The sequence below is a fragment of the Anser anser genome, assembly GCF_964211835.1.
Source record: "Anser anser genome assembly, chromosome: 10".
In the NCBI taxonomy this organism is placed as follows: domain Eukaryota; kingdom Metazoa; phylum Chordata; class Aves; order Anseriformes; family Anatidae; genus Anser; species Anser anser.
Window position 1 is genome coordinate 12,336,134 of NC_139730.1, and position 26,474 is coordinate 12,362,607.

The window sequence follows — 26,474 nt, forward strand, 5'->3', positions numbered from 1 at the left end:
CCTAAATGAGGAAAGAAATAGTTTGGCTCTCCTGCATGTGGTCCAGCGCTGCAAGAGAATGCGGTACGTTCTCGGTGCGATTCAGACACTTGCTGCCAGTAGACATGGCAGTTTCTCTGACGGTCTTCACTCCCATTCCCATTTTTCTCCCATTTCTAGTCTGTTTTCAAATCTTCTCCCAGCAGGCTGGCTTCCAGACTCTTGCTCCTGAGCTTTGCTTTATCCCTCCTTCCAGGCAGACCCAGTTTCCCCTTCCAAGTCCCATTCCCTTTCATCGCCCTGGAGAACCTGTCTTTCTCCAGACCCTTTGTGCCTGCCAACTTCCCCGACCTAGTTCCTGGCCCCACGGAGGAGCTTCCTGCTCACGTTGCCTGAGAAGCAGCGAGAAGACTGGAAGGACAGGTTCCCCGCTCGCCCTGGGTACGTTCAGACTTGGCATGGTCCAGGGCAGCGGGGAACTGGAACTGCAGGTCCAGCTGTGCTCCCACAGCCCTGGGCTGCGACCGGCTCAGTGAGCATGAAACCGCTGGGGAATGGCTCTGCCAAGCTCCGGTAAACCCCCGCGGAGTGCAAATGGCATTTTTGGTAGGTTTTTACACGGAGGTTTTTGAGGAAGCATCTCTGACAAGGTGACTGTTCTCCTTTTCAGGCCCAAAGATATTTTTCAAAGGACATTTACCTCTGACCTGAGAGAAGGAATGACAGAAGACCTTTTTGAAGTTTGACCTGAGGTATGAATTTCAGATGCTTTCATTTCAGCACAATAGTTACTCTGGCATTATTAAAGGTGACCGAAGATGGGATTTTATGACAGGAATTGCTAACCAGCTTCGATAATAGTTACACTTCCAGTGCCACCTTTTAATCAGGGCTTCTTTTTTCAGTATAAACCATCACAGTTCATTGATGGTAATCCTTCTGGTGTATCAACCATCAGCGTAACGTGGCAAGCGTTAACGTGGAGAAAACCAAACATCCTTCTGAGGAGGTAATTATTCACCACTGTGAGAACGCTCCAGGATATTTTCAGTGGAGGACAAGCCTCCCGCTTCCTGACAGAAACACTAGACAAAATTATAAAATAATGAAGCAGGTTTCACAAAGAAAAACACTTTGGTATTAGCTGACGCTTTGTAGTCATGCTGGTGTTCAAGTAATCATGCACATCTCTGCATCTGTAGGTGCAGAAAGATTCACACGTGCACAGGTGTGCTGTGTCAGGCTTCTGCTTTGCAGAAAAGCCTTTAAATGCACAAATCTGCAAATTCCGCTGCCTCAGGGCTCATTTCAGTGGAGCATCACCGGTGCCTGCATGGAGAGGGACACCCTTGCCAAATGGTAATCAAGGCAAATGACAAACTTTCCTGTAATTAGTCCTCAGCTCCTCAGCAGCTGTGTTAGGATGAGTGTTAAACCTGAACAAACAATTTTAAACATGTTTTTTTTTTTTTTTTGTGATAGAAGTGTACTTTTTAGGGAGATATACCCAATTAGCTGTGTTTTGCTCTTGCAGTGCCCCAGGGGCATGGTTATAGCAGGGTTTCCGCACCACTTCTTGAGCCTCAGCGCTACGTAATTATGCACTGAAAGAGACGATTCAATTAGTCAATAATAAAACGAGGTGCAAAGATAGTGTACAGAGCGTAAAAATGTCATTTAGTGGGCAGCAGGCCATGATGGAAAATATATAAGGGTACACTTCAGATGATTAATGGAGGAGGAATGTATATTTATAGCTCTCATTGTGTCCTTTGTAAGGATACGCAATGCAACAGTCGGAATAAAACTGGCTGGTGACGATGCGCTATCCAAAACGATTTCGATTTGAATGGCAAATGCTGCCTAAAACGAATTGCCCCGGGAGGGCGAAAAGACGCATCGCCCGCCTTTACAAAGTTTAGCCTGTGTGTTTATTAATCCTTTGATTCGCTGAGAAACACGCTGGCCATGAAACACCGAGCCGTGTTCCCTGAGAGGACACAAGTTACTGGGGGTTGCTGTGAGGAGGGGAAGGAGGCGACATTTTGGGGTGCTCTCGGGCTCTCCCCTCACGGCGCTGAGGGGGCCACCGGCCCTGAGGGGGGGGCGCGCGCACACCTGGCGCGCGATGGCGGGAAGGGGCGCGTGCGCCGCCGCCGCCTCCCGGGAGCGCGCGGGCGCATGCGCGCGGTGTGTGTGCGGGGGGGCGGGGCCGCGAGGGGCGGGGCGGGGCCGCGAGGGGCGGGCGCCGCTGGGCTCCGTGCGCGGCAGCGGCCGGGAGCGGCCCCGGTCCGGGTTCGGGTCCGGCCCTGCCATGGAGTGAGCGCCGCGCTGCCGCCCGCCTCCCGCCTCCCTCAGCCCGGCTCTGCCCGGCTCGGCTCGGCTCGGCTCGGCTCGCCCCGGCTCCGCTCGGCGGGAGGTGCGGCCCCGCCGCCTCCTCGGGGCGCCGCGGCCCGGCGGGGAGCGGAGCGATGGCGGCGGGGAGAGCCCGGCGGCCCCTCGGCCCCCTGTGGCTCCTCGGCCCGCTGCGGCTCGGCCTCCTGCTGCTCGGCCAGCCCGGGCCGGCCGCCGCCTCCCGCAGCGGCTCCCCGAGCCCCCGCACAGGTACGGGGAGACACGGGGAGGGGGGGGGCGGTCGTTGGGGGGGGGGGCGGCTCCTTCCCCGCCTCCGCCGCGGCTCTGGTTTGGTTATTTAATTTATCGCCGCTTCGTTCGGTTTGATTTTTTACCGTTTTGTTTTATTTCGTGCCCCGCCGCACTTGTCCGAGCGGGACGGGCTGAGACGTGCGCCGGTAGAGGCCACTGCGCGCCTCGGCAAAGCGGCTCCTGTCCGCCTGTCCCTCCGTCCCTCTGCCCTCCTGTCCCCCCCCGCCCGCCCTCCTGCCCCTCTGCCCGTCCCTCCGTCCGTCCGTCCGTCCGCCTGTCCGGCCCTGCCCGCAGCCCGGCACCTGCGGGGGGAGCCCCCCTGTCTGGGCGCTGCTCGCACCTTTCCCCATTGTTGCTTTTCCCGATCCGCTAGCGAAGCGGGCGGCTTCGCTGCCTCCAGGAAAAAAAAAAAAAAAAACCCACAAAATGAATAAACCCGGGGAAGCCCAGCCCCGTGATACCGTCCAGATGAAGCGTGGCGTGCGTGCGAGGCTGCCCTGCGGAAAGGCCTCCGCGACGGGGGGATCTGGGCACGCCGCGGGGGGATCTGCGGCTCGCAAAATGACGGCGTGAAAAAACTTTCCCTTCCCCCCCCCCCCTCCCCTCTTGTCAGCAACGGAGTAGTAGAAAGCTGGAAAAAATCTTGCGTGTTGAACGCTGGGATTTTTAAAAAATGTTTCCCTGAGGATCGAACGCTGGTGTTTGAAAGGAAAGCCCTGCGTAAGTGGACCCTGGACAAAACCCAACTGGTGGTTAAATGAGCGGCTCTCGGCAACTTGGCGCGAGCGTGGCCGAGCCGTGCTGCCGGCGGTGCGGTGTGGCTGTCCTGCTTCACATCACGCCAGGCAGAACCGCGCGTGCTAGTTCTCAGCTCAGGCACTACTGATGTAATCGCGTATGCTGACTCCTGTTGACAGGGAATGTATTTATTTAACCTCTTACATAGCGTGAGCTTTGCCGATTCCAGCTCTGAAGACTTTTATTCATTTTCCTTTTCAAAAAGAAAAAACACCAACAGCGTTATACTTAGGTTCCAAGATCTCTGTGTAATAGATAAGTTACTGTTTTGATGTGTAAAATCTTACCATGTGACAATTCCGTTTCAGTATTTACCGCTCTGCTGACAGCTCGCTGCAGTTACAGTTCTGTTGGGTGCTTTTTGCTACTTATAAAAAAATCCTTTCTGTTTTGAGAACATCAAATTGATAGGTGAAGCTTTATCCGTTGAAGCTAAATAGGTGAGTTAAGTCAGCCAAGGGGGAGTAGCGCGCAGAAACACGAAATAAAGCATTCATTGAAGCTGACTGTTTCTCAGAGTAGCAATTTGGAAGCATCAGTGTGGAAATGCTGGAAGTTCAGCGCACCCCTGCTGCCTCCTCTCTCTCTCTCTTTTGTGCAATGTGCTTTTATGCCCTGTCGATGCGCTGCCCCGTTCCACCCGCGGTAAGGACCAGAAGGCAGGGTTTGCCTGACCCTGAGCCCTTCAGAGGGAGTCGCTGGGGGGGGAGAGCCTTTCTTGGTTCTTTGTCTCAATGAAGATGTGAGATGCTTCGTGCACAGCGGATGAACTCCATCCTAATTCGCACTAGCTCCCACCTGATAATTAGTATTTTTTTTCTTAAACGCGGGGTGTTCCACGTATGCTCCTGTTTGGCAGGTGGGAGAGGCGCATTCGAGTCCCTCCCTGCTGGTGGAAGAGGGAATCGGACACAGATGTTCCACGTCACGCACAAAGCGCTCCCTTTGTGCAGTGGGTGCAGGGGTGACAGTGCTGCCGGGGGGCCTGGCGTGGGGCTCGAGCTCTTGGGCGAGCTCTGAGCAGTCGCGGTGCAGGTGTGCAGGGCTGGAGAGGACGCGTGGCCTCTCGGGGCAGGTTAGATTGTGGCGCTCATCTCAAAGCTCCAGTGGCTTTTGCTGTGTCCCGAAGGAATGGATTCCTCTTTCTAAGCTTTTTGGCGTTGATAATAATGACACAAAAGAGCAGAAGTTGGAGGTTTGGAAGCTTGCGCTCTTTGTATAGAGCCCCTAATGTTTGAATGACGTTTGAGCCCATCTGTAAATAGGCAGTTGTTGCTCTCTGAAGAAGGAAAGAGTGTAGCTGAATTATTTAAGGAAAAAACCACCTGTGTAACTGCAAGCATTTGTTTGCGTATCTAGGAACTTGAGTCTGTTTCCCAGTCTATCTGGTTGCTTTGTATGTAAAATGAAATGAGCTCCTTATTTCAGAATTAGGACAGTTATTCACTTACAGAGTAAACCCCCCCAAAAATCCGTATTAAGGAACAAGCATCAACTAGCTAAATCCTGCCTCTCGTAACTGACTGAAACTGACTTGAGACGAATGTGACAACTTTGATCTATACAGGATTACATTATTAAGAATGAGATTGAAGTTGGTGTCGATTTTAATTTTTAATGGAGAAGCTATGATAAAATGTATGCCCTATTAAGACTGCAGATGAGATTATTCTGAAGCAGGAAATTTGTTCCTTCTCTCCCTGGTATTGTCGAAATCCTTGCAATCGGTGTGTATTGTGCTGGTAAAGGACAAACTGGCAGTTTAGGAAGTCCATAATGAAACACAGTTTGGAGTTGGTAAGGATCGAGGATGCACAGGGCTCCCTGAACTTAACAGGTGCTCAGGCACGTGTTGGTGGCAGGCACTGAAATGGGCACCGCGAGCGCTGCTGCAGGACTTGGGAGCAGCGGAAGGAAAGCCGGAGGAAGTGGGAGCATAGGTGTTTGGGGTTCCTGAGAAACAGGAGTCCTAACTCGTTCCTGTTCTACGTGCATTTCTTGATTATCTCTAAATATATCCTGAGCTAAGAATAGAGATAAATATTCAGGTCTCCATTACGCCCCGTCAGCACAGGTCCCCAGCTGGTATCCCCGCTGGATGTAAATGCGGCGTGTGTCAGCCTTGCTTGTCCTGGCTGCTGGGTGCGATCGAATACGAGCAATTTGATTGCTCATAGCTGCCGGGATGTGCGCATACCAGCACCGCTGATTACACGCAGGTGTGAACAGGCTGGGGTAAGGGGCTCTGCTGGTGCTGGATGGGGCCTGTTTCTTGGGACCGTGAGCTATCGTCCCGCTAACTTACTTCTTACAAGTGAGGTAAGGTAATTACACACTGTAGGCTTCTCTTCATGTAAATAAGTGTTTGTTTGTTCCTGATGATAGTGTCCTTCTCATTTGTAAGACTTCAGACCTTCAAGAGGAGATCCTTGGAGAGATGTGAGAACTACGTGGGCATGTTTTTAAATAACTGGCCGCCCTTCTGTGTGGTATTCTGGCCTACAGTTTCCACTCACCTCCCTTGTGTTTGTTTTAATTCGAAGGAGAGGAGGGTGATAAGGAGCGAGCATGGAAATGGAGTGGGAATTTAAGAAAACTGCACAAAAAGCAAGATGATATGTTTGTTAACCTTTACTTTCAAGCCATAAAAGCATATGACTTGTGCAGCATCAGCCTGAGCGTCATAAAAGGGTGAAAGCAGATCAGTGCACCATCTCTAGCTTGGCATGGCAGTAATTTTCTGTATAAAACAGATGCCAGTGTGTTTGTAGCTCATTTTTATTAGTAAGCAGTAGGACCCTTAAAGTTTTGCTTTGCCTGGTCTAGGAGGAGGAATGCCTGGAGTTCTGGTTAATAGCTGGTGCCACTTGTTTCCTGTGAGGAACCTGCCGTAGCTTCCAGAAGTCAGCGAGTGGAAGAGAGGCCTTGCACGACTTCCATTTCCAGTTGAACCCTGGAGAAGTCACAAACCGTGAGGCAGTGCTGGCTTACCAGGAGCTGCTCCAGGCTGTCTCGACGAATCCGGGCTCTGTTCCTGGAGTGGGGGAACGTCATGCTCCAGGGATATCGATCTTCAGGAAGGGCACGCTGGTTCTTAATAGAGAAAATGTCTCGGCGCTGTGGAAACAGCAGTAATATTTTACTGATTGGATGCTATTGATTTAGTTCTCCAGTTAAATTGCTAAGATGAAAGTGGTAATCCTGATTAATTCCATATAAATAACTAAGCCCAATTTGTACATGTATCGCTGCAGACTTCTGTAGGAAATTGTTAGGTGCTCTTAATTCCAAGTGTTTTTTCCTATGTAGTATTCAAGCTAGGGAGCATATCTTAATTTTACAAAATAAACAGACTATCGATTTATGATAAGCCTTTTTTTTTTTTTTTGGCATCAGTTTAAAAAATGTCTTTAAAAAAACACAAACCCCAAAACTCTAAAGCTGCCCCTACCAAAGGGAGAGAAGGAATTAGCAGCCTTGTGCTAATAAATTTCCTGGGAGTTTGGGCAATTCCCTGGAGCGTGTGACAGCCATGAGATGTTTGAGTTGTGTAGAAAGTAGAGAGATTTAACATCTAATTTTAATGAAAATGACTCAATGTCTCTTTAGCAATCCAAGTAAGAATTAAATACTACAAAGCAAGATAAGTTTTCCGTACGCTGTGAATAAACATCACTCTACTCATTGCTTCTGGATGTTTGGGACACTGGAAGTGGTTGGAGCTGAACGTGGTTGGTCTGACTGGGGGTCATGCTCAGTGCGAAAGTTCCTTGGTTTTATTACCATTAGAGAAAGCTCATGGTCAGAAAACAGCTCCTTTATTACAAGAACAGCCTGCGTTCACTCTCTGGTTTCTCTTGTGAGGCTTGTGTGGAACGGGGGCTTGTATCAGGAGGAGATGGCTGCGAGCTTCTCGCCATGCCTGGGGCTCACATTGTTTGTCCTCGTGTCTGAAGTGACCTCCCCATCTAAACATACCTGGGTTTTCTGTGGGTCTCTGATTCTCATGGTCTATCTTTGAGCTTTCCTGGTTCAGCCTCGGCTTTCTGTTGTGGAGTTAGCAAGACTGAGTGTGGCGTTTTTAGGGAAGAGCGTACTGTTAATTTATGATGTGACTGTTTTATTCCTCCTGTTCCGTGGGTGTTCTGGTTCTCACAGCTAGTGAGATTTTCTCTTGAGTTGTTAAGTTGATCTAGAGATAGTGAATTGCATGTTAGAGAGAGCTTTTCTCTTTAAAATGCACTCTTCTGCATATATTAGCAGTGAATTTTCTTTGCCACGAAGTAGTTTGAGCAGCTGACTTGATATTGGATACCATTGAAGAAATTCAAGTGCTCTGCTTTGGCTGAATTTCTTCATTTGCGATTTTTCATCTGTTGATCTTGGTGCACTGGGTAAGTGTTAGCTCATATGAATGACTTCTTTCTAATCAGCGTGAGTTCTGATGAATCAAGCGTAGTAGCTTGATAATTCTAATTAATAAGCATCCTCTAGTCATATAGTTTTGTCCAGAGGTCTTTTAAACATGGAAAAACTCCTGTGTGACTAAATTACCCCCTGCTTCATCTGTTCACAGAACTTGAAATGCAGCTGCCCTTCCTAGTTTGGTTAGGTGAGATTTCAATTTGCTTGTTACCCCATACAGCAGTGAATCCTATTGGGTTTTGTTAATGTTTTTCTGCTATTGCCTTCAAAAAAAACCCAAACCAGAACAACAACATCAGCATAAAGCCCCTGAGCATTAGCTACTTTATCATTTATCTGCTACAGAAGCTCAGAAAGTGTGCTAGTTTGTGAAGATGGCTGAGTCACTTTCTCCAGGTCCACCAGATGTTTCAGCCCTTCCGATTGTGTGATGTACTTTTATTTTGTGCTGATGGGAGAGCCATGCTAAAGAAATCCCTTGCATATGCTTTACTGTCACTGAAGGCCTGAATTTCATTTTGTTTAATGTGACTAGTAATTTGTATATTTCTGTACTTCTACCGCCTGCTCCCATAAAACTCCGTTTCTCCTGATTTTCTTCTTGCCTGTAATACTTCATATCCTTCTGATGGGTTTCACTGGGCTTGGATTTCCACTTGGTGGGTGTCTCTCTGTTGAACTTTCCCACCTATTCATGTATTTTTCTCTTTTGCTTACAAGTATGGACAACTTCTGAGTTTTGCTTCTAGCTTTCTGCCCTTATGTGTGTGGGGGGTCTGAGTATTTTACCTTCATGTTTTTATTTGATGTCTTTCTTACATGTCTTGAAGCTGTCACATTCCGTGACAATTGGTCGAAGGGCATGTCAGTAGCCAGCTTGGTTGTCTTCCATTATCGTTACACTTAGATAAATTTATCCTGTTTGATGTGCTTTTAACATTTTTTGACATGTGTCTAATGTTGCTGTTGACCTAGGGATGAATAATGCAATGCTGCTAGCGTGGGCATGGTGTGCTGCAGTTGGAGGTTTGTACCAACGTAGGTGTAACTGGCGATTCTTGCCAATTAAAACATTTAACTTAGACTTACAATTTTGAAGAGATAATCTGCTTTGCTGCAGCTTCACTGCATTTAATGTTCTGCGTGTAGTTTACAGCCAGGTCATGATGAGTGCTGCTTTTCTACAAAATTTGGCTTTATTTGCATCTATGAATATGTGCTGTATTATGTCTGTGATACAGCACTGCCCAGTACATTGCCTTGGGTGTAGAAGCTGCATCTCATCATTTTGACCATGCTGATTTCGTTGCCCTTCCTTGCGGCAGAGGCACCTTCGTGTTACTGACACCACTGCCAGCTGCTCCTGGCTTCAGGCTTGGGGCAACTTCCAGCTCCTTCTCAGCTCACAGCTTTTTGTTTAATGGCCCAGCAGCTTGATCCCACTTGGGCTAAGGTGCAGTCAGGTCCCGCTGTGCAAGCTTCATCTTTCTCAGTTTTCTTCTGTAGTTAATGAATCTGAACATCTCTTAATGCTGCTCTGGGGCTCGGGCATGGAAACCTTATAACATAACTGTAGGGAGAGCCACAAATAGAGGCGTTTGGATATGCTTTCTAAAAGTAGAACAGGCTGCCAAAAGTCATTTAAGTCATTAGACCTGTCATGACTTCTAAAACATCTTGTGCGTATTGAGAAGCGGAGTGTAAGTTGCTTTCTAACTGCCAAGGGGTTGCAGTCAGACTAATTTAAAAAAAAAAAAAGAGTAGTTGTTTGAAACCAATGGTTGTTGCAGTATTGTACACAGCAGACATGAAAGCATGGGTATTAATGAGAAAATGAAATATTTCCAACAGCAATTTATAAAGCCAAATGTTCCTGTTTTCAAACAGGCAAGGAAGGCAGTGTAAGAGAGCTGGAAATGAAGTAGAACTGCATCCAGAAACAGTCCGTGTGATGTGGTCGGACACCCCAGCAGCTGGTGCTAGGCTCCTGTGCTGCTGGAGGTGGCGTTTCCAGGTTGGGCTCTCGGTGCTCATCTTGCAGAAAATGCAGTATTGTGTTACCCGTTTGTCAATTTTTTATTAGAAATCTGGGCGAAAGCGAAGCGCAGCAGATAGGAAGTCACTGCCAAACGTTAATCCTATTTTCATGTATTAAGCTTCAACGTTTCTCACACACCCTGCCCTTCCATTTGCTTCCACAAGCGTTTGTGGAGGCTGTAGCGATCTGGATGGGTTCCCATATCTGCCGTGCCATGTGGCTGCATGACGGCCTGCCGTCGGAGAGAGGGTGGCAGGAGCACATGGGAGCCGTGCTGCGGGGAGGTGACACCGCTGCTGCTGCTGGTGTTTCAACACGAAAAGCGCTGTGAACAAAATACAGCACATCTTCTGTCACCGTGCTGGTCCTTAATGTTCTGACGTATCGTATCACATAAATTTCAGATCTATAGGCTAAAGTTTTGTCAGAAAATGTATGTTATTTAAAATTGGATTTTCCAGTAAAATGTTTCTTAAATGTTAAAGTCTTTAAATTGGAACGAATCATCAGTTTGGCTCTAGTGTCCTCCCTCCCCCATGGAAATCTCATCTGCTTGGTCCCGAAGTGGGAACTAAGCTCTAAGTCTAATCTTAAAATACTTTGCCTTGGGGGGGGGGGGGGGGGGGGGGAAGATGAAACTACCAGAGGGGGCTTCCATTTTCAGCAGCGGGTAGCGGCCTGGTAGCTCTCTGGATGGACTAGCCACGGGCTTAAAGTCCAGAGGAAACCGATGGTGATTGCCTTGCGTAGCGTTTCAGTGCACGTGTTGCTTTCAATCCATTGTGTGCTGATGGCTGTGCTGTGGTTTTGTGGGACCAGGACTTTTAAATCATCTCTGTACCAATGATTAAACCCTTGAAGAAGAACACTGAACCGAAGTCCAGTCAGATTGTAAGACGAGCTTACACAGGAGGTGAAATGACAAGCAGCCTTGGCAGCCACAGCAACTGCTGATGTGTGGAGACTTCCAGCCAATTTAATGGCTAATGATGACATCGCTCTGTGGTTCTCAGGAAAAATTCATGTTGAAATCAAGCGTCAGGAACTTGTGAGTGCTGGGAGACTGGTGTGGGGGTGAGGTGTATGCCAGGGGAGAGGTGCTCTTGCTCCACAGTGCCCTGCCGGGGCATACTATTGGTGCCCTTTCCTGTGTGGTTTAGGGGAGATTTTTCATTAATCCAGTTACTTATGCTGATAAGGGCCATGCTGTGTGTGTACATATTGCCTTTGAAATGATTTAAGCCGTTTTGCTGATTGAGTTTGATACTATTGCAGAGATGGAAATCATTTTTACGCTGCTACCCCATCTCTACTACCCATGGTAGTTTTGCAGTGCATCTTGACCCGTTTAGATGCTGGTAACGGGACGATTTTGGGAGCTACATCCAAAATCAGAGGAATATGTTCCTATTTTGCTCATTTGCAAGGACAAGTTTAAATAATAATAAAAAAGAGACACTGTTTTAATTAGCATTAAGAGCTATTAGAGTGTGTACTGCAAATTTGGGGTGTGACAGCCCTACTTCGTAATTTTCCCAGGTTGCTTCCTTTTCTAGAATTTGAAATGGCTTGTCTTCTGTTTGAAGTGTAAAATAGCTTATTTATCGTAATCTTCCCATGCTGTTGTTTATACCTAGTGCAGGTCTTTGGAGCCTTAATTTTAGGTTCTGTAGCTCTTCTCTTCTTGTTATGGATTCTTTTTCCTTCTTGTCCCCGTATTTGAAGTTGTGGGGTTTTTTGTTGTTGTTGTTTTGAGAAATTTCTAAATGCTTAAAAAAAAAAAGAGGTCAAACAGCTCAGATATCTGCGGTGGTTTGGTAACCACTTCAGCAACGTGATTTTTCATGCAACTTTTTTGTGATGCAGATGAAATTCATGGTACGCAAAGCATAGCTACAGGAGAAATATGACCACATTGGGACTACTTTTTTTTTTTCCCCCCAGTTGTGCTGTTGAGTGTAAATGAGTGTTCGGCATTGTTGAATTGTTGAATCTGTTGTCTTTGAGAACAAGTGAGTGCTCTTCCTTGGAGCTGATGCAAATGCTGTGGCTCTAGTCTGGCAATAGCTAAAAATCAGGTGGCAGAATCTGGAAGGTAACACCACAGCATACGAATAGGGGTTTTCATAGTTGAAATTCGAGGCTTTTGGAGGGGGACAGTCGATATCTGACTGTGGGAGGAAGAGTCATCAGGTGCATGCAGAGCAGGATCCGATGTATGCTGACTTTGTGGCTCGACGTGAAGTATCTTGTGCTCATGGTAACGGCGTTATCAGCTGAAAATGTGCAGTGCTATTTTTTGAAGTAGTGTTTTCCAGTTCTCTTTATTTACTGTTGTTGCCGAGCTTTTCTTTTTACTTGGGAAATCAATAATCTAAAGGAGGAAATAAAGCTTTTCCAGTAGCTGAAAATACCTGTCTGAGCTAGATCTGATCTGTCTCCATTTTGATCTGTCCTACTTCTTGCTCTCCAGAGCTACTGGTCATGACTCCAGAGCAGAGTGAGCCTGTGCTTTGTACTTTTATCTTCGTTTGCATTCAGTTTGTCAAGTAGAGGCTTCACCGCTTTAGCATTTTCAGGCATGCCCTTTGATAATTTATTAAAATTAAAAAGGATCTGCAAGAAATGGACTTCTGACTTATTTTTATCATGTGTGTTGATAATTTTTTTTCCCAATTTAGCGGTCATCCCTGTCTCTGCAGGAGGCTGTGGAGGGTTATCACCTGATGGTTTCTGTTATAATTGCATGTTAATAGGTGGAGCATATTGATTGCTTAAATCTAGTGCAGCTCCTGTGCTATGAGTTACTTTGTCCCTGAACTTGCAGGCTGTTGGTTGTTGGAAGTGCACGGAGTGAGGAGAGGCTGCGTTGGGTGTTACTTCATTTTACAAAATATAAATAACTGTATCTCGTCCGTTCTGCCTCGCGGCTGCTGGTGGATTCAAGTGCCTCGTTCTCTTGTTGCCCGTTGCATAGCCAGGTTCACCAGCCCGGCTCAGTTGTGATTCCTGTGGGGGTACAAAGCAACTGGGTTGAACTGGTGAACTGAACCTCAAATCACAACACCTTCAGTGACCTACCTCCGTCACCTGCATCTGATTTCTTGGAACTTGGGCAGTCTTACTGCATTTAAAAAAAGGGAGGTGAGTTGTAGGTTGAGTTGAAGACTTATCATTAACCCCAAGGTTGAACATTTACATGTCTTTAAAAAAAAAAGTGTGACTTTTGCCATGCAGTGAAACCAACAAATGGTTTTAAGATGCAGGAACACCTTCAAGTTGCTCAGACAGATTTAGCTTTATCCTGTGGTCTCAGAAAAAGGTGGAGTTTGGTTTCAGCTTTAGTGATTGCATGCAGGTGTTGTCACTTCTGTCCCATAGTCATATGGTTATTGTCAGGGGTTGCCAGCCAACGCACATCTTTGGAAAACTGAAGGCTGGAGGTTGTGTCTTGCAGATCTGCTGTAACGTCCTTAGCTGTGGCTTCAGAAACGTGAGTTCACCTTTCTTGGCTGCCAAAGGTGCTGCGTGGGTGGGGGATTGTTACCTATACTTACTGCTATGCTGGTGGTTTGGTTTTTTGAAGTCTGGAAGCTTTTACAGCCTTTTGGGTAGCACTTGGGAGCTGTAGCAAAGAGGACACCTTTTGCTTCATCGTTTGGAAAATTTCTCTTCAGGCAGTTTTCCAAGAGTTTGATAGAAAGGCTTTAGATGTTGACCAACTGATATCTGGGTGTCTTTGTAGTAGTAGATGTACATTTGATTAGTTCTGCCACCTTTTATGATAATAACGGTTGAAATTTATGCAGTCCCTTATGGCAGTTTGAAACAGAAGCATCCATTCTTGTTCCTTAATTGCTCGTGCACTTTCCTGAGGCTATAATGCAGACTTCAGTGGCGTCACTGTAGAAGTAGTTTTTTGAGGCACCATTTTGTGAATCACAGAATAATCTAGTTTGGAAGAGACCTCCAAGATCACCTAGTCCAACCTCTGACCTAACACTAACAAGTCCTCCACTAAACCATATCACTAAGCTAAATGTTTTTAGAACATAAAAATGTAACAGACACGCTTGTTTTCAAGTCCTTCAGTTTGCACGTAGGGGGGGAGAATGGCTTGAAGAAGGTAGCTCAGATGTGCCCTGCAGGTTCCGTACTCCTTGCTATAAATGAGGCCAAAATGCAAGCGTGAGCAAGATCCCTTGAATAGACCATTAGGCAAAAAGCAGCTGTACAAAATTCAGAGCAATTTTTTGTATTGTAACTGATCTGCGTTACAGTATACCAAAGAGCATATATATGACAAAACCAAATCAAGGCGCTCTTAATAGTTCGAAGAAAGCAAGGTGTCACCGAGAAGCACCAACGGTTTGTGAGCATGGTCTCTGAGCGCTCCTTTCCTTCACAGCCTTTCGATGCAGGGGAAGAGCACTGAGACAACTGTGCTTTTACAAGTCAACCTACCAGAAGGTAACATTTCAATTCCCTAACTTTTTCTTGAGCAGCTTGGTGACTTTGCTTGTGCAAACAGTTTGGCTCACTAGAAAGCAGCATTCAAATTCAGTAACTTAGGTAAGTGATGCACAATGCTTTGTGGTATCGTGCAAGGCTACGCTTCCACGCTGGAGTTTTTGCTTCAATAAACTCCTTGGGGGGAGGTGGTTGCTGTTTTTTCGGACTAGCTCCTCCCATCCCCTCCCTTTGTGTAAACTCTGCAGTGCCTTTTGCAGCATTTTCCTGTGGAGTTAGTGCTGTGCTGCGTTTCACAACTTTGTGATAAAAGCAGCAGCATAGTTCTGGGATAAGTGCTTCGTCGCTGTGCCTTTGCCATCCTTATGTCTGATTTTGTGTCTTTATAAAGCTAGAGCTGGGCCTGATTTAATTCCTCTCCTTTACATATGTTTTTGCGCTTGTACACTTTATTTTACAGAAAACGATCAATAAAATCTTTTATAGTGAAAATCTGTTTAAAAGTGTGACATCTGGCAATGTTGTTTGCTTTACTGCTATTGACTCAAAGGAAATCTGGTGATCAGAAGTGTCACAGAAAGTCTGAACAGCTCTGGTTAATGGGACGGCCATTTGAAATTAAACTTGTAAGATTTCAAGAAACTCTTCTGATAACCTGGAAATACTTCTGAGTGCATTGTTTTAAATATAGTGGAAGATCTTTCTGAAGTTGTACAAGATGGCTTTAGTGTACGAAAATAAGGTTTTTATGTTAATGTCCAGGAATACAGACAAGGCTAAATTTAAATAAAAAGTAGGAAATTGTATATTAATATCGTATTTAAAATCCCTGCTAGAATTTCCATCAAAAGTTCTCTGTGTAAATGTCTTGATGAACTTGTCAACCCTGAGAAAATACTGGGCTCCCTTCAGCATCCCCTGCCTCTGCCCCGCAGCGCTTTTGGGAAGTTGGTGAGATGGATAACGTCCGCACAAATCTAGGTAAGGGAGGAACACACACAAAGTACAAGAAAAACGGACAGGACTGGATGCAATCTGGATGTGGAGCATAAGGGGAAGCAGGGAGGAGGTGAGCTCAGCTATAAAGTGCCACAGCTGCTTGTTAGGCAACAGCGCTGGCATGCATAATGTATCGGATGCTGGTGGGGAAGGAGTCTGACGGATCTCCTAGTGTCCTCCTCCTCCTGTGCAAATCCACCTTGGGGTGAGATGAGCAATGTGCCATGCTGAGCTTCGGTCTGATGCGCATGAGCAACGCCTTTGTGCACAAGTCCTGTGTACCATAACTCCTGCAGATATCCACCTTTTTAAAAACTGGAAGTTTGTGCATCTCTAGTGCTGATGTAATGCATAAACGTGCATGTGCTTTGTAGAAGTAGCATTTAACTTGCTAAAGCTACAGAACCTCCGTTTGGTTTCTTAGGGAGACGGTTCCTTTTACACCGTGATTTGCTATAAAGCTGTGAGGCTCTGCAAGGACGTGGAGCAGAGCTACGAGGTGAATGAGGCTCCTGAGAATTGGGGTTGAGCGGGGGAGAGTATGCTGCTCCCCACCCCAGAATTGGAACAGAGCATTTTCACTGTTTCTAGCTGTCAGTCATTAGCTCTTGAAGTAAACACTGAAAGGACTTTTCCCATCTGTAAAGGGGAGTATAGTTGTGAGGATCTCAGTAGCTCAGTGTGGTCAGGAAGGTGGGATGGAATGGTTTTATTCAGATACATTTACTTGGCTGAGGAGGCGACCATGAAAAGCAAACCTGAATGCTGCAGTGAGGTCCTGCTTCTACAGGATCATTTTCTTTCAATTTGTGTGGTGCTCGGAGCCTTTCTCAAGTGCTCCTCTTGTTCCTCAGTGCAGAAAAAATATTTTTCCTTTCTTAATGCTTTTCTTAAACGTTTTAACCCTTGACCACTGTGGTATGAAGTTGAATAGAACAATAAAGTTGCTGGCTGTGCCTGCTCTGAGATTTGAAAGGTAAGAGAAGTCTTGCTTCTTTTTTAGCTTGTTCTTTTTTTCTAGCATGTATTAGTGCAAGAGCAGAAGCCTGCCATGCCTAATGAACACTTAGAAACTTCGGCCGCATCTTGCAGGAATGTGAGGCCTTTTAATGATGCAGGAATATCACCGAATTCAAGGCCTTCAGTTGTTTGAAGCTCAAAAAAATGCCATTACTGCTTGTAATTTAGAGTGATTACCAGCATTGTGAACCCCAGAAGACGTCCGTGTTCTTTCCTAGGCTTTGGATGTTAAGCGAGCTAGTCTTTCTTTCAGAGGCTCGCTCTAATCCTGTTGCTGATATTTTCATTGCTTGACAGAGCAGAGGAATGTCTGAGGCCGCAGCGGGGGGCTGGAGAAAGCTGTGAGCCATCGCTCAGCCAGGACGGAGCTGGGCTTGGGGAGAGGCTGCAGCGCTCCCTGCATTCGAAAAGAAGAGGTTAGAGCCGAGCAGATTGTTCCTCCTAGGATAAGAAGTAATTTACACACGATGCAAAACGCTTGGCTTGTGTTGTTAGGTGAGGTGAAGGCTGAATTTGTGCAGTGTTGTTTGCCTGAGAAATTCCCTTTCCTGGAACACTGAGGACCAGGATTACAACTAATTGCGTTATACCTGCAGTGACTCTTGCTGTGCCATGCTGCTCTGATAGCAGCTTTGGCTAGCAGTTGCATCAAAACGATGTAAATTCTAAGTGGTGACAAATCCTAGAAAGCCTAAGAACTTAAGCTGTTATTTCTATTGTGGATATCAAAGGCAAAGCTTTCCAGAATCTGTTGTGGCAGTCTGTGTAGGTGCTTCATTGATTTTTTAATTCACATTTGCACTGGAAATGTGCTCATGGTGAAGAGCTACCTTGTGGATTTATACAGAGATAGAAGTAAATCCCAACTTTTATTTTTTGGCAAGAAAAATACCTATGCTATGAAAATGAAGTGAGTTTCATTACCAAAGACAAATGCAGAACAGTCTCCAAAAAGTAAATGCGTTCAAATAGTATTTCTGTCAACACAATTGATTTCACACATGACTTAAACATTAAAATTTACTTTTCTGATGTCTGGGGTTAAACAGCTAAAATATTCTGCTGGAACACTTGAAAAATACTGAGGTGTGGAGAAATGATGTGGAGATGTAGCTCTGTGCTGTTGTTCAGTCGGTGGTATAGCCCTTTGTGCTCTTTGCTTGAGCAGCGCTATGAATCTCGCCATTAGATGTTAATGATGCCAATATTAAATCAATATTTTCTGTGAAAAATGAGCAGCTAATCAATATACAGATTTTTTTTGTGTGTGTCACAAATTGATTTTAATACTACTACTTATCTATATTTAGCTTTTCTGGGTTCTTGGGATGTTATTTTAGCAAACAGGTAGAGAAATCTCTGTGATGTGGGTATCAGTTTTGTGGCATAGTAGGGTTCTGACCAAGGGAGTGAACTTATTAAACGTATGCAGTCATTGCAGGGATTTTCCATGTAGGCTAAACGATTCAGGTTTTAATACGTTAAAACCGATCTGTTTGTGAGAAGGCAGCACAGCTAGCTGCCTTATGTCTGGGAGGCTCCAAAGAAAGCAATGCAATTATGCTCACTTCACTGGCTCAGAAGAATGCAACCTGTGAATTTGACTCGACAGCTCTTATCAGACACATCATGAAAACATAAGAACTTGTTTTGGTGGATTTGCTCGATGTGTAGGACCTATCCAGACCTATATGTTGCATGCAAACTTTAGGATACACTGTTAATTTGCATCTGTCAGAGATAAAGGGTGATGTGAAGGCAGACTTAGGCTGCTACATTCAGACATAAAGCACAATCCTTAGCACTGAGGGGATGCCCCCAGTCTGCAAGGCGTTTCTCCAAATGGAGCAGAGGTGTACTGGAACAACATGGGTGTTAGGGCCAGGGAAAAACAGGACTGTGACTGGTGGTGGAGTCGTGCTGAGATGCCGTACGCAGACGGAGTCGGTTTTGCTCTGCTTCTGCCCTGAGGTGAGCAGACATGAGGCTGCTCCAAGTGGGGAACCTTGCTGGAGGGTTGGTGGCTCTGATGGCCAAAGCGTAAGTAGCAGCAGGGCACAATGTAAATTGATGAAAATACAATTGTTGTACTGAAGAACCCAGAACAGGGTAGGTAAAAAGGCACTCACCTGCCTCTTTACTCATGTCATTTTATACACCTGTGAACCATCGCATGTTGTGCGCTGGTAATAGCAACAGCATTTCACTGCTAGGGACAAAGCTCTCTGAAATGCAGGCTTTTTTTTTAGGTCTGACTTGGTTCTCTGAATTTTGTGGCAAGGCGTAGCTGTCGGGTGCTGGGTGTGGGTGCCTGGCACTGCTCACGTCTGGAAGCAGAGGCTGCCCTTGGTTTTGGTACTGCATCAGGGAACCTCACCTCACTAATAATGACTGCCTGATGATGTTAAAGTATGGCTTAGCCTCATCCCCAGCTCTTAATTGCCTTAGTCATATGCACATCTTGCTTTCTTTAGCAGTTTTTGCTACATTTTACAGCGTATTTTTCTTGTAGATCTTTGCATCTCTTGGCTGCTGCGTGCCTCAAAGGCGGTGACCACGCACCAGCATCCAGTGGGGTACAGCTGCGCCAGGCACCCGGCCCAGGGGGCTGCCATTGGCACGGGGCGCCCTGCATGCTCCCTGCTTGCTTTGAAGGCAGCTAGAAATTAAAATGAAACTTGTAAGTTGATTCACCACAGTTTTCATATGGAAATAAATCCGCTCGACTTGTTACTCTGCTGGGTGGATTTTATTGTAGTGTGTCGTTCATTGTTGTTTTGTGCAGATTACACCATTCTTATGCATATACTCCAATGGTCACACAATAGTTTATTCATATGACTAAAACCGGCATTAATTTGGGGAAGAAATGTAGAGCCACAAGCATTTGTCACTTTCCTCAGTCATTGCGAAGGGCTTGGAATCACTGTGAACTCTTGCACTCTTCTCTTGTTCCTCAGAATATTATCCTTATTGCTTGAGCGATGCGTGCAACTTGCATGCGCAGAATCCCCGATATTTCAGTCTTTCAAGCTCCACTTTTACTTTATAAGGAAATCAAAATACCAAATTCCCAAACCTGAATATTCTCACGTGACCGCAGGGTGTAAGGTGACCTCTTTGGCTCCGATCCCAGCCCAGGAATGTATCGTTTCTTTGAGTTAGACTTTGAAACAGGTATTACTTTACAATTTAATTGGCTGCATACATCTCGAAAAGGATATAAACCAGTGGGTTTTTCCACTATGGAGACAGAAAGGCTTGTTTCACAGAAGAGAAGGCATAAACAGGCTGGTACAAGGAACCCTGTGTGAAGTGAGCTATACTGTATACTTCAGGGAAAAAAAAAAGTAAATTTTTTTTTGCCTTGTAGGTTTTGGCAGCGTCAAACAAAACAGCCAATGTTCTCCTAGGAAAGCGAAGGAATTCTCTATCTTGAAAACACATTTGAAGACCCCCCCCCGCCCCCCGCCTTTATGCGGGGCTGTGAATGTTGTCTGGTGCTGCTTTGGCTGCAGGTCCCCCTGCGGATGCTCGCCGAAACGTCGTGCTGCTTGGGTGCAGCCTCGCCGCTGGGGCATTGCCCACCAGCTGCTTTTGAACCAAAGGCTGCTGACAATTAGAGGAAAGCAACTCCAAATGTTTTGAGTGTAAACCCTTTGTTTTGGAGCTCTTTTCTCTCTTCTCTTGTTTTTAATAACTGCAAGTGATCTAATTAGTGTCCATAGCTAGATCCAAAACCCTTCGCTGACCTATATTCAGACGTCTTTCATCTGCTCCTGCGTGGTTAAGACCTTCATAGTATTATTGAGAAGTAAGGAGCCAGACAGTGCAAGGAGGGTGGATAAACCTCTTAGTTCCTTGCATTTTGTTTTGCTAGTTGTTTTTTCATTTCTTATTGTAGGATTTGTGGCTTATCTTCAATTTAAATCTTGCTTCACTGTTTTTGTCCTTTCTTCTTTGTAATCTGTGGCTTTTAATGTCTAAAAGGTCCTAAATATTTGATCAAAATGAGGCCTAATTCCCATTTTGAAGAGAATAAATCACTTTAAAAGTGGCAGAAAGAGAAACAATATGCAGGCAAAATGTAGTTTGAGGGAAAGATGCAGCATACAAGCATACACAATCAATTACTGAAACGTGGCACTAATGTTCCCTCTGCTCCGTCCTTAGCCACTTTCAGGCTTCTTCTGCAACTTCGGTAGTTTCCATTAATCTCTTTAACGTTAAGAGCTTTGGGCACAGAACTTTTGTGTGTGCGGTCTCTTAATATCTCATTTTTGTCCTGGTGTCTCCAGTTTTCTGTTAAAGTAGACCCGGAGTATTCTGTGACCAAGCTGGATCAAGACATATTTCTTAATTATTTTGACTAGAGAACAACAATTCAAATTAGTGTCTCTTTGCTGTTTCATGACTGCAAGTAGGATGTAATAATAACGTGTATACTTCCTAACACTGTTCTAGCTGTGTATTTCTGCTGTCCAAGCTTACAGTAAATTGTCGTTCATGAAAAGCTAAGGGTGAAACTTGGACACGAGGATAATCTCGTCCTGTGAACTGGTGAGCATTGTTACGGAGCTTTGGAGATGTCGAGTGCTGCAGAAGTGATGAGCAGCCTTCATCCTGTGGCAGCGTTAATCACACTGATGAATGCTCGAAGGAGATGACTGATATGGGCACCATCTATGGCAAAGTAGTCTAGATTCCTAGTTATTTGCAGAAATATTTGTAGTCGTGATGGTTTTTCTTGTGAATTTGGTTATTAATAACAAGTTCGAAGGGGAGGAAAAAAGTAGGAATCATCCCTGCTTTCTTTCCCTCTTTTCTAAATTTGAGATCTCATTTTCATGCAATTCCTGACTCATTAGCTCCTGTAAATTTTGTTTGATTTCTCTGAATATTTTCTGGCAAAAAGGTTAAAAAATATTCTGACAGTAGATATCTCTTAAAGCTGTTTTTCTTAAGGAAAAAAAGCTAAGTATTGAAAGTCTTGCCTACTTTAAAAACAAGTTTTCTATTAATGCATAACTAAACATTCTGGGAGTGTGAGCCTCATATTTAATAGGAATTCTTATAAGCAGGAGGGGATGTCGCTAGATAAGCCCTGGAGGTGGAGTTGAAGCGATCAGCTGGATTCTGACAGGTATCAGGCTTTATGCAAGTGCAAGGAACAGTCATTTCAAGGAAAATGCAGGAGATACTTCACACAACCTTAAAATATTAATAAGGAACAGAAAAATCAGGACAACAGTGTCTTCTGTTCCAGTCTGTAAATTAAAAAGTGCGTGCATGAAGCAGAGATCATAGGACCTTGTGATCAAAGCTTTTTTGTTCTATAGAGTGTTTTGTTCAACAGAGAAATCTTAAATGTGCAGAATACGGTAAACTTGTAAGTCAACGGTATTTAACGTCTCGTTTTCAAAAAAGACAAACAACTTTTCCATGTTTATTTACAGCATTGAAGTTAATTCTCTAGAAGAGCAGCTTGACATGGAACGCTAGTAATTTTATGTAATACTATCAATTACTTCTATGTTATTAAATTAAAAATAAAGGCAGATGGGTTTTAAGCAGTATGATTACCTAATGATATATGTAAACTATCTTTCTTGGTCCAGCACTTAAGGTTTGGTGTTATGATTTCAGGATCATCTGGAAAACAACCAGCCCTGCTTGGGGGGAAGATGGCTACTAAGAATAAAATCAGTGGTTTTGGAACAGGAAGGGAACACAAACTATTTCCTTGTTCTTTGGAACTAATAATTGGTACTTCTTTCTTTTTCATTTCATCTAAGCACTGCAAGGCTACCAGCTGACAAGATTCTGAGTTAAAAATTTCGGCAACCTATTTTTTTTGATATGAAGTACAGCACTGAAAGTACAAAAATAGATGGAAAATGAGGCTGAGTGATTTTTAGTAAGTAGCTAGTAGTGTATTGTGTAAGATCAGTTGCAGATAAAAATTTAATGATGGACAAAGTGGAAGAAGGGTGATCAAAAAAGATTTGTTGCATGTGCAGACATATTTTACTGTTTTGGAGGGAATTAATACCTTAAAACTGGGAAAATGGAGTTTGGGAGCAAGAAGCAGCATCAGGTTAAACATAACCTGAAAAAATCCTTTTCTTCCCCTCCTGTGTTGGTGATACACTGTATACTACTGTTCTTTCAGACTTGTCTCCCCCCCGGAGACCACATTGTCTGGAGGTGGAATGAGAGAGGAATCGGGAGGCACTGGGCATCGCCCCATCGGGTCATTCTGCTTCCTTAGCGGTGCTGATGCAGCCAAAAGAAAAACCTGTTGTTAGTGAGCCATAGCCAGGTCCGTGTCTGCGCGTTAGGAATGCGCTTTTGATATTCTTGGACAGCTTACCTCTCCCCAAGAATTGTTGGTGTTGGAGCTGCGAAGACTGAGCAAACTTCCTGAGAGGAAGCAATTGTAAAATATCCAGGAAGTTATTAGGAAACGCAGCCTTCTGCTCCTGTCCGTGAGCTGTGCGAAGTGCTTGGGCTCTTTCCGTAGCACAGTCTGAAGAATGGGTTTGTTTTTTAATAACAGGAAGCCTACTTTAGGGGCTGGATGTAAGAAATGCAGTGTCGAGGGCTGTTAGAGCTTGGGCTTTTAAGCACTGTGAGGAGCAAGGCCCGGCGGCTCTTGGCAGTGCGCTGCTCTCCGCTGCTGGCAGAAAAAATGGATCTGATTTTCATTATTTTTCCTGTTGCTCCCATTTTAGATTTGCATACCAGCTTGTCAGCTTCTGTGTGCTCCTGTCTGGGGAAAGAGGGCAGGAACAGAAAAGACCCAGGGAAAGTGTGGAGGCCTGAACAGGGAGACGTAGGAGAGTTCAGTTTGAATCTGTGTGCTGCCATCAAGCATTGCAGGGATCCCCTGGTTTTTCATATTCAAATTTTTCTGTGTCTGAAAACCATCTCGCAGTCGGTGCTTGCACTGTGCTCTCTAGGAACACTTGCTTTATTAGCAGCAGTGATGTAATGTGGTTTTTTGCTGGCTTTTTGTCTTGCTGCTCCCCTGCCCTGCCTCTCACCTGCCAGCCAGACCAGGTTAGTCAGAGGCAGGGGGGCACTGCCATCCCCATCTGCGTGTTATCCTCGTTAGGTTTGATTTGTTCTAAAAGACAGGAGTCTTTTCCATCTGATTAAACATGCTTTTATGTTTTTTGTGGAGAGCCCAAGTCTATGATAACAAAGAAAATTTTAGATGATTGTGTTCTGGGGCTGCTGTTAGAGAAACAATTTCTTGGTTTTGTCTTATTAATGTAAATTAGAACTGTCAGCTGCAAGTACGGAGTGTCAGGTGGAGCTGGTTCATAACTCAGTTACTAGTGTGAAAGCGTAAACTCGGTCTGTCCTCCGTCTTTATGATGATGCTGATGAGGGATAGCTTTTTTATTTGGATGTGGCCGTTTGGAAATTTGAAGCGTGAGTTCAGACTCCTACATCTGGTAACATGCAAATATCAGGGTGCTTCTTGAGCTTGAGGTTGTTTGTGAGGACAGGTGACAAATAAATGAAGTTTCTCTGGTGTTGAAGGTGTGAAGAAAACGTGAACCCAGAACAGCCCAGGTGGTACAGAAGGTGTCCGTCCCCCTCTTCTCCCCTACCCCTTTACTGGGAGTCTTCCCTGGAGTGATGGTGTGTTGCCAGGTTTCAAAGGAAGGGAGAGGCCAGTCACAGCACCCACGTGAAGTTAGAGGGACTGACCGAGCTCCTTTAAACGTGCTTTGAGTTGGCAGACTCTCCTGGCAGCAATTCCGTAACTACTCAGAGAGGGCACGGTGTCTCCGGTGCGCTCGTGCTGGGAGAAGTTGTCCCCAGGGAACGTAGCTGTAATGATGCTTCACAAATTGCAGTTCTGTCTCCAGCATAGCCAGGGCTTTACCCCTTGAAAATTAGCACCTGTTCATTGACTGGTGCTGGCGTTGACTGAGCAGGGAAAGAAGCTGCACTTCTTGGCCAGCTTCAGCCTTGGGAGGGAGCAGACAGCTGTGCTTTGGGTGTTCATTAAAGGCTTTCTTCAAGCTGAGCTGCAGATGCAGCAAGCTGAAGGCTGCAGCTTAAAGAAGAATATGGGAGGGTGCTGTGGCTAAGCCCTTGCTGGAAGGAAAGGGAAGAAGTCATCCGAGCTGGCTGCAGGCAGCACGCTGGGTGTCTGCCTGGTCAGGAAACAAGATGCTTGAATCTGCCCTGGGGATCTGTCTCCATGCACCCCATGCTTGTTGTCGGTGCTGCCCTGTGGACTACAGGCTTATTTGCACTGTTTCACAAAGTGACATTCAGCATTTCTGCTGCTTTATTTCTGCAACAACCCTGGGAAGAAGGAGAGCGGTAGCAGTTCTGTGAGCAATGCAATTAATCTTGGAATTGAAGACTCTTATATTGAATTCTTTCGATATATTATTGGTTTTAAAGTATCATGTGGATTTTTCTTCATGGCTTTAAAAATTGGAGTTTGATGCAGCCTTTTTCCCCAGAGAGCAGTAATTCTTCCTCTTTGATTTGACTGCCTTCCTATTAATTTCATGGGAACTCTTTGAATTCATTTCTACTGTCCAATGCACTTAAAATTCACAAATATATACTCAAGAATCTTTGCAAGTAGGGACTGTGTGCACACCTATGTACATACACATGTGTGCAGCATTAGCCCTGTTTACTTAAAATCAGCTAGAAACAGCGACACGAGTGGCTGAGGGCTGGCACATAGAAGGGTTTTGGACCTGCTTGCTACTTCCATCTTTTGACATGCAGATTGTTTTCACTGCTCAGCTGAATTACAGCTTGTGGATAGTTTTTTGGGTGCTTTTTCAGCTGTTTTTTTTAAATCTGTTCTTATGTGCGGTGTCACAGTTGTCCATGTCCTCCTGGACTGAGCTAGTTGGGATGTGATTAAACTGGTTTACTTCTGAAGGGAACAGAAAGCTAAGTACATAGTAATGAACTCTAGAAGGCCATTTAACTCGTTTCTTTTCCCTCTTCCTGCACATACTCCAGTTTAAACTGGAAACTTCGCAGGGCTTGCAGTGAAGTGTGTTTGGATGGCACTTATGATACCCAAACCTCAGAGACCTTCAGGCAGAGGCAGTGTGAGCAGCGCTTAAACGCGAACGTGCAGGTTTTGTCTCGTCCCTCCCAGCCCCTCTCTTGGGTTTGGAAAGTAATTTGATAGAGTAAAAGAACTTTGAAAGCTATTTTATTCTAGATTAATAATGTAAAAAGTGGTGCTAGAATTTGATCCAATATTTATAGATTTCTGCTGTGTAAGAGTTAGAACAGCCTCTTGAGGACAGTTTAAAATTCACATTTTTAATACTCTCTTGAAGCTGAAAGAATTGTGGAGTCCTCAAAAAGAGTTTTGAAAAGAATTCAGTTAGGAATAATTCTGAATGTTCCTGTAGCGTACATTTCTTCTCATTTCTGTGATTGTTAGAAATGCTTGTCATCTTCAGAACTGCACTGTTTATCCTTGGTGAGTGTAATTGTGGCGTTACAGGAGAGGTGAGACTGTAGCCAAGAGCTCTTGCATTTATAGTGCAGATGGAGTGATCAAGCCCCCTTTCAGCTGAAGTATGGATTTGTCCTTGAATGGGTCTGTTTTGGGCGAGGTTTTGCTACTGTGAGCACCCTCACTGAATCCCAACGAGGTGCCTGGGAGGTGGGGATGCTCTCTGGATTGTAACGCGCTGAGTGTTTTTCACTTGGCTCTCTGAAATGCCATTTCTTTCCCTAAAATGTAGCATGTTTGCTTACAAAGCTGTTGCAACATGTAGTCCAGTGATGTTCTATGCACAGCTGAAATTTCTTGTGTTCATGAACATAGGTCTGTGAAACCTCAAAGAGGAGGAGAGATGCAGGGGTAGAAGACAATTCTTCTGCTGTTGGTGCTTCAGCTCTCCTGAGATATCAGCAGGTCTGGGGATATGAGAGATGGTTTTTAATCCAGTTTCCTTTGGGTTACTCAGCATCAGAAAACTTGCCTTCCTTCTGTTGTAATGGAGCTTGCAGTGTGTTGAGTTCAGGGTTGTGGAATTCAAGAACTGATACCCGCGTCTACAGATTGGGAATGGAAAGGTAAGCCTGG

General features: G+C 45.1%; 1 protein-coding gene across 10 annotated transcripts in view; it reads left to right on the forward strand.

Moving 5' to 3' along the window:
* Positions 1 to 708: 708 nt before the first annotated feature.
* The window catches only part of NEO1 (neogenin 1), a 192,716-nt gene continuing 166,950 nt past the window's right edge, over positions 709 to 26,474 (forward strand). For 9 of the 10 annotated variants that reach the window (XM_083850533.1, XM_083850526.1, XM_083850536.1 and 6 more), the window contains exon 1: positions 2,222 to 2,583. In XM_083850533.1, coding sequence (XP_083706659.1) covers positions 2,451 to 2,583 — 133 coding nt within the window. In that variant the 5' untranslated portion in view covers positions 2,222 to 2,450. Of the gene's footprint in view, positions 732 to 2,221; positions 2,584 to 26,474 lie in introns of those variants that run through there. The other variant, XM_083850528.1, reaches the window with a different exon arrangement.